The 13,004-nt window shown below is 41.4% G+C and overlaps 1 protein-coding gene across 20 annotated transcripts in view; it reads left to right on the forward strand.

The window, feature by feature from the left end:
• Nucleotides 1-13,004, forward strand: part of RFFL (ring finger and FYVE like domain containing E3 ubiquitin protein ligase) — a 73,992-nt gene that overhangs the window by 56,860 nt on the left and 4,128 nt on the right. For 19 of the 20 annotated variants that reach the window (XM_007485533.3, XM_016429235.2, XM_007485519.3 and 16 more), the window contains 4 exons: nucleotides 2,121-2,531; nucleotides 6,379-6,462; nucleotides 7,240-7,450; nucleotides 7,937-7,960. In XM_007485533.3, the coding sequence (XP_007485595.1) occupies nucleotides 2,121-2,531; nucleotides 6,379-6,462; nucleotides 7,240-7,450; nucleotides 7,937-7,960 (730 nt within the window). The remainder of the gene's footprint in view (nucleotides 1-2,120; nucleotides 2,532-6,378; nucleotides 6,463-7,239; nucleotides 7,451-7,936; nucleotides 7,961-13,004) is intronic. The other variant, XM_016429232.2, reaches the window with a different exon arrangement.

Below are 13,004 nucleotides of genomic sequence, written 5' to 3' on the forward strand. Positions count from 1 at the left end.
TTTAAAAACAGCAAGATATGAGAACATATTGGATGTGGGAGGCAAGGGAGCATGTGGAATCAAAGGTGACATTGATCCTGGGTGACTGGAAGGACAGTGGGTGGTGCCCTGGACAAAAATTGGGAGGTCAGAAAGAAAAGCGGGTTTGGGCCAAAAGCTAATTAGCTTTGTGTTGAGGAAGCCCTCTGGTCTGCCATAATACCTTCAACGTAATAAGTTATTGTTTTTTTTTTTTTAACAAAGATTGGATTGAATAAATTGAATGAATGAATGTAATGGGCACAGAGGAAGAGCTAGGATCTGCTGGCAGTTTGGTAGAGAAATTGGTAACAATGGTTTAATCTTTTCCCCCCCTCAAGATAACTTTCTCTTCCTTGTTTTTCTTGGCAATGTTTTTCAGATGCTTAACATTTTTGTTAAGTACTCTTGGCAGTTTCATGGCAACATTTCCGAGGATAATTCACCTTCCAACCATCTCACCCCTCGATTGTTTTGAGTAGATTTTAGTGTTTACCTGTTAGTATTTCCTTTGCTAATTCTATCTGTGTTTGTTGACAGGTTGGTTTTTTCTTTTCTGTCTCTTTAGACTAGGATTTTAGCCCCAGGCATTATCTTACTCATTTATGGCACATTTCAGAGAGCTGCTTATTCAGAATCCCTGGTGAACAGGGTACATGGTTAGCTATAGCTCAGATTTAAATGTTGCTGTCTTTGCGTTTTGATCTCGAACCTAACAAGCCAAGTACATTTGGAAAGAAGACCTTGGGACCACTGGGAACCTCACTGATTGGTAGAACAACTCAAAGCTTTTATAATTTATTAGGTATCGCGCAAAGCTGTGTCTTGTAAAACTACATCGTCTTGAGTAATGTTCCTCGGCACAACCTGAGGCTTTATGACTCTCAAGTCTCTAGATTTCAATATCTATCATCCTAAACTTGGACTAATCGAGTACATCACATTCCCAATAGAAAAGCTTCACATATGGATGAACTTAAAAAAAATACATCCATTTTCCAGTTGAATGCTGCTGTTCCCAGAATTGCTATAATGAGTGCACGTGGGCATGCAATTCAGTCAGGCAGTCTGGAAATTTTATTGTGACACTAGAACTACTCAGAGAATATCAGGTTGGTTTTTTTCCCTCTAAGCCTGGAGAGTCAAAATCGAGATGGGACAAAGCTGTGTTAAATACATAGAATATGTTTATTTTTATTTTGGTGGTTATATTGGTGGCATATGTGAAAAAATATTGGTGGCATGTGTGAAAAAACATGAACTGTCTGAACTTTTGATTCAGTTCCATCCACAACTATTGAATATTTGGAGAATTCCTTGGATATACAAGTGTCCTGGTCTCCAGGGCTTTTGTGTTTAAAAGCAATGAAGCTGAGCTAGCAGGTAAAAGTTAAAGGAGAAGTGGTAGCATCTTTTGAAAGGATTAGTGAGGAGTGTTCCAAGGTAACACCTCCCTGGTACATGAGTGGGACCTGCTCTTCCGTGTAGGAATAGGACTCCACCAATGTCCCTGTGATCTCTTACCCTGTGAGAGGAAGAGCTGAGACACTTAGACATATTTGCTTTTGGAGCCATTGACAAGCTCTCAGTATCTCCTTTGAGTGTCAATATATATCTTTTGTCAGACATTACCAGTTTGCATGTCAGATACTTAACCACATTTTCTAAAAAAAGTATGCTCTCACAGATGAGAACTCTGATATTCAGAAACTTTTGATAACTGTCTAAATATTTGCCTTAGATATGGTCTTATGCGCCAAGTCTCTAGCATCTTCACTAAACTTGTTGTCAGTAGGCAGGCTTCATTGTGGCCAGAGTGCCGGATTGGGAGTTGGGAATGTGGACAAGGCAGGTTGCCACAAGGCTCAGTGGGACTTGACAAGAACCTCAGTTGATCGACTGTCTATTGATTTAAGAATAGTATCCTCCAGTTTCCCCACCGGGCTTGATTACGCTGAGCTTTGAGAAATGTGTCATGCCCTGTAAGAGGTGGGAGATTTCTTGCTGAGCCACAGTACTGCCCAGCTCCTCGCCCAGCCGACTGCCTCTTTCATACACTCTGAACCTATATTCATTTTCTCCCCCTTCCTTCCACTGAGCAGCACACGTGCTTAGACTGTAAGAAGAATTTCTGCATTTCCTGCTCGAGCCAAGTAGGGAGCGGGGCCTGTCTCTGCCACCTCTGCCAGCGTTTCCGAGCCACAGCCTTTCATCGAGAAGAACTGATGAAAATGAAGGTGAAGGACCTGAGGGACTACCTCACCCTCCATGACATCTCCTCTGAGATGTGCAGGGAGAAGGAGGAACTGGTGTTCTTGGTGCTTGGTCAGCAGCCGGTGATCACCCAGGAGGACAGGACTTTTAATACCCCTTTCCCTTCAGGCCTCCCTGAGAATCAGGCCTTTCTGGCCCAACCTCACACCAGCACAGCACCTCCTACCTCTCCCAACCTTCCTTCATCACCGGCACAGCCCACCTCTACTCCCTCAGCCCAGGCTCAGGAAAACCAGCAGGTATGGGTCTCTTTTCAGTCTATACCACTCTGAGCTTAACTGCTTTCTGCTCCCAAATTCTGAAATAGTTGGAGAGTGTGCATGTGTTTCTTGTTTCCTTGACTCTTTAAACTTCCTCTATTCGTCCTTTTTTCTATAGTCAGGAGCTGCTCACTGGATGTTGCTTTGGCAACTTTAACAGGGAAGAAATGACTTTCCTGGAGGTATGCTCCTAGGTGACTATTTGAAACCTGTTTTTATTACCTTTCATTGTTGTAGTTTGCTGAATGTAGGTAGTTCATTTGGGGCTTTTGTAATGATAATAGTCTAGCATTTCCAAAAATAATTTTGAGAAAACCAATGTACCAGCCTCTGAATTCAGCCAGCTATCAGAAATACGTATTTCTAAAATATGCTAGACTTTCCTACCTTGTCTTACTTACTGAGGAAGGGTCATCTCAACTTTCTAAACTTTACAAGTAGACCCAGCCACCTATGTGCCTGCCAAGGGACAATTGGGTTCGGTGATCAAATCCAAGAAATGACCTCTTTGCTATGACCCTGTTTGAATTTTTAGCCATTTTTATAGCCCATAGTGGCCTTGTGTCTCTCTTACTGTATGCTAGGGAGCAGTGACTTGAGAGCCATGAGTCTGTATGGAGATGCCTTAGTTTTACTTATTCACTGCTATTAACTCAGGGCTAGATTAGGATTCACTAATTTCTGCTTTTGGCCTTGTTACTGATTTGAGTCCCCTTGGACAAATGCCTTTATTTGTTAGCCTTTAAATTGAAATGGAGATGGCAGGCCTGAATCCCTGTCTAATTCTATGGGATGTTTGGAAAGATTAGTGAGTTATCATATATAAAGAGCTTTGAGCTACTTAGGGAGAGGTGTCCACTTTTAAAAGCCTGTTGTCATTCTCTCATGTGTTCTATGGCATGCTCTTTCTTCACACAAGTCATTTCACTTGCCAGGACTTGGTATCTTGATTCAGCTCTTCATGGGTATTGGAGCTGAAAGTCCAGTTTGAGATCATAATTTTAACTGCAGCGCAACATTTCACTAGATATTTGCTTGGACACTGAAGAGTTTTTCATTGTAGAATGCCAGGATGCCTTTAGCCCATTAACATTGCCTTGCTTCATCTCTAGCTGGTAAAACCTGGGCCTTCCAGAGCACTAACAGTGTTTATGGAAAGATTATAACAAGGAGAGGAACCTGAGGAAGAAATTCTTTTCCTTAGTAAAACATTCATGGGTCTTCCACTGATGAGCATAAACAGAAGTACTTTGTTTTTAAGGATAGTATTTTCTACAGTTCACACTGACAGGGCACCAAGATACCTGTGCCATGTGAGTGGCCACAAGGAAGCTTCCAGACACAGGATGTTATTGATCACTTTTCTCTTGATACTTTCAGAGCATATCTTGGGTATCTTCTGGGCAAGGAGGGAGGGTTGGTGGGTGGTAGGAGTGTGCTTATTTTGCAAAAGGAGAAAAACAACCAAGTCGCATTATTTCCTAAAACTATGCACCAAAGAGGACAATGGAGCTAGGCCTTTTCTTACTTTAGAGCTCTGGAGTCAGAGTAGCATTATTGGAATATAGAGTATATCTAACTTTAAGTAAGTTCTCTAAAAACATTTCATTTCTCTAGCAAAGGGAATAAAATAAATTGTAACTAAGCATCTTCCCCCAAATCCTTTAGTCCTTTTAAAGAATGGCAAGAGATTAATTTAAGTCATGTATGAAGGAGGTTCCTAGAAGTAGAGGTCTTTTGGAATCTTATAAGCCCTGGCTCTTTCTAGATTAAATAGCATATGGTTGGGTACAGAAGGTAACATCTGTTTCCCAAGATTATTCCTTGACCAGTTTTCAAAGCACTGAATGGGAAGGGGGGGGGGGCGGGAGGGGAAGGAGGTGAAGTCCAATAGCAGAAGGAATGGGACTTTTGACTTTTGTAGGGCTTTGACTTGTACGTATTCTAGGCTGACTTCAGAGGAATTGGCTAGTTTATGAGTTTATGCTCTGAATCCTTTTGATGTTAGTGAGGGAAATCCAAAAAGTATTTTACTTTTAAGTGTAACAAGAAAGCCCTACTATTAAACCCTTAGGAGAAATCTTCTACACATTCTAGGTGGGGACATTTGAAGTCTTAGCATATTATGCAGAATAAGTCTCTTAAAGGGGAAATTGCACGCATTTTTATGCTAATATGGTATGAGACTTGTATTCAAATCTAGAGATAGTAATTTTCTTTGTACTCTGCCTCAGTGAAACCAGATAGGTGCATTACACTTAGTTCTGGATATTCTACTTGAAAGACAATGTTGGCAAATGAAAATGCATCCAGGGTGGCTTAGTCCAGAATGCTGAGGGGCCTAGAAGTCATATCCTATGAGGAATCATTGAAGGGATATCTTGGAAAGGGGGAAAAGAAGAGACTTTCAGGGGACGATATGATATTTGTTCTTGAATGTTAGTAAACAGCTGATTTTAGAAAAATGACATTTTCAATTAATCCTCATAACAACCTTTTGTAGATTTACTCTGTACCTGCAGAAGGCAGAACAAGTATCAGCAGGTAGAAATTCTGGAGAGGGTAGATTTTGTCTGGATATGATGACTTCCTAACTTTTTGGCTGGATATGATAACTTCCTAACAAGTTTGAGCAGTAGAACATTATAATGGTCTAGCCCAAGCAAGTAGTCAGTGTTTCTCATTTTAAGTATTCAAGACCAGGTGCCAATATGTTAGAGATTTCTAGGAAGGATGCTCTAGACTCTGAGGCTCCTTCCAACCCAGAAGAGGCTGTGATTCTTTATACATTGCTCAGTCCACATAGTAGGCATGTGGTAGAAATTTAAAAAGGGATACAAATAAATAAATGAAGAACATGGACACTGGGCTCGGTAATCCTTTATTCTTTCATCTTCTTGTTCCCAAACTCAGTGGTACCCACCAGTGTTAATGAATTACAACTGACAAGAGCCATTATCCATGAGCTAGGAGCTATGGAGCTTTTTTCTAATTAAATATTTTTTTCCTATTACAAGTTAAAGCAATTTTTAACATTAAAAAAATTTCTTACCTTCTGCCTTAGAATCAGTATTGTGTATTGGTTCCAGGGCAGAAGAGCAGAAAGGACTAGCCAGTGAAGGGTAAGTGACTTGCACAGAGTCACACAGCTAGGAAGTGTCTGAACTCATCCCTAGGCTTGGCTCTTAATCCACTGAGCCACCTAGCTGCCCCCTTAACTTTTTTTTTTTTAATTTAAGTTCCAAATTTTCCCCTTGTTTTCCTCCTCTCCTTCTACCCCCATTGAGAAGGCAGATAATTTGACCAGATTATACTTGTACAGATATTCAAAACATTTCTGTATTAATCAAGTTGTGGGAAAAAAAAACCAGGCCCCCAAAAAACTGAAACAAAAAAAGTAAAACAAAAAAAGGATGCTTTTTGATCTACATTCAGACTCCATCAGTTCTTTCTCTGGAGATGGATTGCATTTTTCATCTAAATCCTTGTCTTGGTTCTTTGTATTGTGGAGAATAGTTTCATATAATATTACTGTTGCTGTGTACCCTGTTTCTCTGAGGAATTCTTCTGAATGACTTTTGTCTATTTTCACAGTTACTCCCTCTGTAAAGGTAGTTAGTGGGGGGTGGGTGGGAGGGAGAGCACAGTTTGGGGCTGTTGTTTTGGGATGCTCTTCACTTGTTGACAGGTTTCTGGGTATCTTATGAACTCACTGTCAGCTTAGACTATATATAGTAAAAAGGGGCTGGTGCTACAGAATCCCAGCAGTTACCCATGAATTCTCTGAGACTTTCCTGTAGCTGTGACAACATTTTATTTCCTACAGGCTAATGGCCATGTGCCACAGGACCAAGAAGAAGTGATATGCTTGGAAAATGTAGCAGGCGCTCCCACGGAAGATGAAACACAGGTGAGTCAGCTCCTATGGGACTTTGTTCCTTCCCAACTATTGCTGAGACATTGGATAGGAAACAGGAAGAGCATCTCCTTGGCCTAATGCAGAAACCTAAATATTCTGTCCTATCCAAGATCTCAGCATCCTGAAGAACCAGAGATGCCTAGTTTGGGCGCTGTTGTATTTCATCCTTTATGGCAGTGGTTCTCAACCTTTCTAATGCCGTGACCCCGCAATACAGTTCCTCATGTTGCAATGACCCCAAACCAAAAAATTACTTTGGTGGCTACTTCAAAACTGTAATTTTGCTACAGTTATGATTCGGAATGTAAATACCTGATATGCATTATGTATTCTCATTGCTACAAATTGAGAGGTTGAGAAGCGCTGCTTTATGGCTTTCTCTAGGGGCAGGATTCTTAGGGTGCCATTTTGTTAACTCTTTTCCCTTCTTCCAGACAGTCTGGGAAAAAGCAAATAAGACAGAGCCACAGGTCTCACCTTTCACAAACCACAGTAGCAAAGGTGGAGAATTGGGAAAGGTTTGAAATGAGAGCTGTGAGAATGGAGTTCTCATTGTCAGGGAAACTGAACCAGTGATAGAGTTCTGCATGGACTGAGTGGAGAGCCAGGGTTCATGGACTAAAAACAGATTTCCTTCTTTGGAAGTTAGAGGCCTGTGATTAGAGCCATCACCAAAAAGAAGCTAAGGGAGTGCCAGGGACCTGTGGAGAGAGATACTTAGATGGGGAGAAACTGGGATAATTGCTCAATGCCTTTTGTACTTTGCAGTCTATTGACTCCGAGGACAACTTGGTACCAGGGCGGAGGGCTTCACTGTCTGATCTGGTGAATGTGGAAGACATTGAGGCCCTCACTGTGCGACAGCTGAAAGAGATCCTGGCTCGAAACTTTGTGAATTACAAAGGCTGCTGTGAGAAGTGGGAGCTAATGGAGAGGGTGACCCGGCTATACAGGGAACAGAAGGACCTCCAGAATTTAGGTAATGGGCAGCATTGGGACTTGTGTGTGCTTTCTTGGATGCCTCCTGATCAGACACTTCATTCTGGCTAAATCTGCATTCCTAACTTGAGAAAAATCATTTTCCTGCCCCAGAGAGCTCTCTATGTTGTGGGTGCTCCTAGAATATATCACCCTGTTCCACATAGATTTCTCTAAACTCTTCTTGGGTTGCTGACAGCAGCCACGATAATTATTCCTTTTTTTTCCCCTTCAGGCATTGTCCAACTTTGTAGTTTTCCAGTATAACCCTCTCTTCCCACTTGGTTCATGCAAACCTGTACCAAATGCTTGTTTCTAAGACAGGGACAAAGGAATGAACAGTTTTTATCCTGTATTCTGGTTCTTGGCACACTGGGTGTGCCTGTGGGGAAAGAAGTCCAAAGTAACCTGTGGGCTGGAGGTACCATGTCATCAAATAATAGCTTCCTTTTCTTTCTTTCTTTCTTTCTTTCTTTTTTTTTGGCAGTGTCTGGCACTGGAGATCAAAATGGTATGTACTATTTATTTGCTTTGAGAACTGGCTTATTATTTTTTCCTTCCTTTCCTCCTTCCCCCTTCCGACTTCTGATTCTTGTTAAAAGTCTAAGGTCTGAGCATCTAGGTATCACAGAGAAGTGTGTGGGAAATTTAGAGATAACTAGGACTTGTCAGCATCTTTCTGACAACCTTCTAACTCTGCCCCTGATGGAAGAATTGCAAGTAGACCCTTGAGCAAGCTCATTTGCAAGTCTCTGTGTTGCTGGAGTTTAGAAGCTGTGGCTCATAAAATATTTAACAAAGCTAGTAGTGGCTTACATCACACTTACCCTATTTTTCCTTTTTGTGGCACTGAGGTGTTTCCACCTTCCCTCTTTTGCCTTGGTTGGTGGGCTTTGTGGGTACAGTTTTTGAGAAAGATCTGCAGACTAACTCCTTCCCAGCAGCCCCAGTAGCAGATTGTACTGTTTGCCCAGATAGAGGATATGGAGCTTTGGGGGAGCCTTGTTAGTGCAAAGTTTTCCAAATGAAATGGTTTGGGTTAGACTGTATTCTTGGAAGGCATGTAGAGGGAGTATAACACATCTCAGCCTCTCAGGTCAGGCTAACAGAGACTAGTGTTCTCCTTTCTGCCTGCCTTCTTCTGACCCTATTTCTTCTTCTTTGATTGCTAGGAAGTATCCATTAGTCTGAAGAGCTCCCAGCCTGCAGAAGTAGGGCTTGGGATGTCAGTGTGATCTTTTTATTTTTTTTTAAAGGGAATTAATGTTTATTATGTGTCAGGCACTCTTCTAAGTGCTTTACAAATATTATCATTATCTCATTTGATCTTCACATGAACCTTTTGAGATAGGTGTTATATTTTTTATTGTTCAACTGTTATTTTATTATTTTTTATATGTTTATATATATATATTTACCAATTACATGTAACAACAAATTTCCAAACATTTTCTCCTAAGTTATATTATTGAACTTATCTCTCTCCATCCCTTTCCTGCACCCTCCCTGTGCTGGCAGGTGATTCATTCAGCATTATACATGTATTATTTATGCAGAACACTATATTGTTTATTTTTGTGAGTAATCTTATAAAATCCAAACCCCAAAATATAAACCCAAATAAGTTGAAAAATTGTATGCTTTGATCTGCATTCTGATTCAAAAATCTGGAAGTGGATAGCATTCTTTGTCCTGAGTACCTCAGAATTGCCCTGGATCTTTGTATTGCCAATAATAGCTAAGTTTATCACATTTGATCATTCCACAGTATTGCAGTTAGTGTGTATAATGTTCTCCTGGTTCTGCTTATTTTACTCTGCATCGGTTCATGGAGGTCTTTCCAGCTCTTTCTGAAATCATCCAATTCATCATTCCTAATGACATAATAGTATTCCATCACTATTACACATCACAATTTATTCAGCTGGTTCCCATTTGATGGACATCTCTTTAATCTCTTTGCCCCATCACAAAAAGAGCCACTATAAATTATTTTTTGTACAAGCAGGTCCGTTCTCCCTTTTTTAATCTCTCCTGGATATAGAAACTAGTATTGGTATTACTGGATCAAAGGGTCTGCATTATTTTATAGCCCTGTAGGCTTTCGAATTGTCCTCCAGAATGGTTGGATCAGTTCAGTGTGGTCTCTTCTGAAGGAAACAGTTTAAGATTATGGGGCTTGGAAAACGAGGGGATGCCCACCAATTGGGGAATGGCTGAACAAACTGTGGTATATGTTGGTGATGGAATACTATTGTGCTCAAAGGAATAATAAAGTGGAGAAGTTCCATGGAGACTGGAACAACCTCCAGGAAGTGATGCAGAGCGAGAGGAGCAGAACCAGGAGAACATTGTACACAGAGACTAATACACTGTGGTATAATCGAACATAATGGACTTCTCCATTAGGGGCGGTGTAATGTCCCTGAACAACTTTCAGGGATCCAGGAGAAAAAAAAACACCATTCATAAGCAAAGGATAAACTATGGGAGTGGAAACACCGAGAAAAAGCAACTGCCTGAATACAGAGGTTGAGGGGACATGACAGAGGACAGACTTTAAATGAACACTCTAATGCAAATACTATCAACAAAGCAATGGGTTCAAATCAAGAAAACATCTAATGCCCAGTGGACTTACGCGTCGGCTATGGGGGGTGGGGGGGAGGAAAAGAAAATGATCTATGTCTTCAACGAATAATGCTTGGAAATGATTAAATAAAATATATTAAAAAAAAAAAAAGATTATGGGGCTTGGGCTATTTACATGTGGATACCATTGAGCTTTTCAGAAAACTTCCTGTGGACTTGATCTCATTAGACAGGCCTTAGGGTTGGGGATGGAGGGATTCTAGGTTGGTTATGGTGCTAGTCTTCTTAGAAGCACATGTTATTCTTGGCCAGGACAAGGAACACCCTCTGCAGCTTTCTTTTCTGTTTTGCTTAGCTAGTCCCTAAGGAGGTACCTTGATATTTTTGAGACAGAACCTTTTCCCTTGGGCTAATAGAAGCAACAGGAGAACAAGTCATTGAAATTCAGATAACTTCTTCTATGCCTTTAGCATAGAGACCTAATGCATTTCTTGAAATTTTCTCCTCTTCCCTTTGGCCCTGTCCAGAAAAAAGGAGGAAGGGAAGCAGAAGCAGCTGAGGGGCTTGGGTGAGTGACTGTTAGTCCATCAGGGCTAGCTAGGTCTTGTGCATGTTGGAGTACAGGTTCTTTGAGGAATCCCCTGACATAGTTACCCAAGATGGGTTCTTCTTTCTGGCAGCAACTCCAGGGATCAAGGCCCTCGAATCTAGAACTAGGCAGAAAATGACCAAGTGCAAGATCTCCATTTTACAGAGGAAGAAATTGAAACTGAAAGAGGCTGCTCCAGGGCATGCCCATCATCCAGATAGTCGACGATGGACCCATGTTTGAACCCAGATCCTAATTCCAAATCCAATGTTCTCACCATGCCACATTGCCTCTGCTGTGATCGCCTTGGACCATGAAGCCCCTTTCCAGTGCCCTGTGGTTAGGCCAGGACTCCCTGTCTCCTCCTGCCCTTGGGAAGTTCATCCCAAGCATGGGGGGAGAGGTGTACCATCTACTCCTGCTGTTGAAAAGTACAAGGTTAGCCGAGCTCAAGCATAACCTCCAGCACTGTTTCATGGTCCCCCTTGCATTTTGCCAGAAAGATAACTGAGATTACTGCACAGGCAGAAAGCAACAACAATTTGTCTCCCATTCAGTTGGTACTGGAAGAGATGGTATAGATCACCTAATCCAGCCCTGTCATTTCATAGAGGAGGGGAAAAAGGGAGACTCAGAGTGCCTCAGAAATTGCTCAAGATTGCAAAATGGGCTAATTGACAGACCTGGGACAGGAATTTGGGTTTCTCAACAGCCAGTTTATGTCTAACATCCTAAAGCAAATTGAACTCTACTCTTAGGTCACTTGATACAGAGTAAAAACGCTCTACTGGGCCATTGAGTGAGAAAGAAAAGAGGAGGAATTGGAACTTAAATTATTTCATGAGACTAAAAGGAGCTTAACCACTTGAATTTTCAAAAGAATTTCTTATCCACAAATTTTCTGCCTACCAAGCCCCAAAAGCTTTGGAAATTCTTAAAAAAAACAAAAACAAAAACAAAAAACCTTAGAGGTAGACTCTCTTGACACACTTATAAAAAGAGGCCCACCGTTTCAATTTGTATGCTGCCTTGGAGGTAAGATAAACAAAACTTCAAATTTGTAACTGGCAGGACATAGATAATTTGCTGCCTTAGTAACCTTGTTAACTGGTTCCTTAACGGCCCATCCAGACTCTGATTACACTAAGCCCAAAAATGCCAGCCAGAGAGGCAAGCAGAGCTGGCTGAGAGTCCTTTCCTAGAAAGTTTCCTTGTCTGGTAAACTTCCTTGAATGAAGCTTCCAGACACATGTATGATGGTGACAGAGGCATCTGCAGTGAAGAGGCAAGAACAATCTGGAGGAAATGGAGTTTGTGGAGGACCCAAGAAGTGAAGGCACAGTAAACCAGACTTTCTCAGCAGGAACCCTGGGGCTCCTGGAGCTTTGGCTTTTGAGCTGAGATCAGAATAGCTGCTTCATTTGGTATTCCCATATAGGAACTGCCTGGCCACTTAATCTTGGGCCAAAGGAGATTTATAATGGGCCTAGCAACTGAGACTGATTTTCCTAGACTCTTCTGTTGGTTCATATGAGCCAGATGACAGTTAGCTGTATAGATCCCTCATCTTTATCATGTGGTCAGCATTGGCAACCAGGGAGGAATAGAAAGGTGGAAAGAGACTCCTCGACTCCTTACCATTGGAGGAATTTCAGTCAAAACTGGACAGTTACACATTAGGAATACTGGAGGGGAGAATATAAATGCCATCTTGGGCCATGGCAGTGGTCCATCACTGCTGATAGTGGCCCCTGAAATAGAATAAAAAGTGAACTGAAGAAACTACTACTTGTTGAAATAGAGAAGGCAAACTGAGGAAACTGTTTCTTTCGCAAGACTGCTATTCTCTGGCTTGTGACTAGAGAGAGCTGCTAAGGGAACCTGAAACTGCTTATTTGTAACGGAGGTAGGAATGAGAAATGCTGAGGGACATGCACTGTTGCTTTCCAGGACATTATACTCAGAAGTTTATGGATAAAAGCAACCCAGAAAGTTGTGGATCTTAGTGGAGTAGGAAGCACATTGGTTTAGGAGCTGAGAGATGCCTTCTCCCAGGACCAGCTTTGCCAGCAGCTTTCTGGGTGAGCAACTTCATATCTTGAGTCCAACTTTCAGGTTGTGCTAGACCAAAAAAAATTTAAATTAGGGTTTGCAGATATATTATTATTATTAATATTATTTTGGCAGGGATGGGGTGGTATCAGTGCCTGAACTTGGATGGGGAGAAAAACTATTAATTTATTTTTAGTAATTCTTGGTTTCCTTTGTAATCCTATGCATTTTATTTTCTGCATTAAAAACATTTGGAAATTAGGGGGACTTAGAGTAGTTTACCTAGTAGATTTATGGAGAAGGGAAAAATTTATGACCAAAC

This window comes from Monodelphis domestica, chromosome 2 (genome assembly GCF_027887165.1).
Source record: "Monodelphis domestica isolate mMonDom1 chromosome 2, mMonDom1.pri, whole genome shotgun sequence".
Taxonomy (NCBI): domain Eukaryota; kingdom Metazoa; phylum Chordata; class Mammalia; order Didelphimorphia; family Didelphidae; genus Monodelphis; species Monodelphis domestica.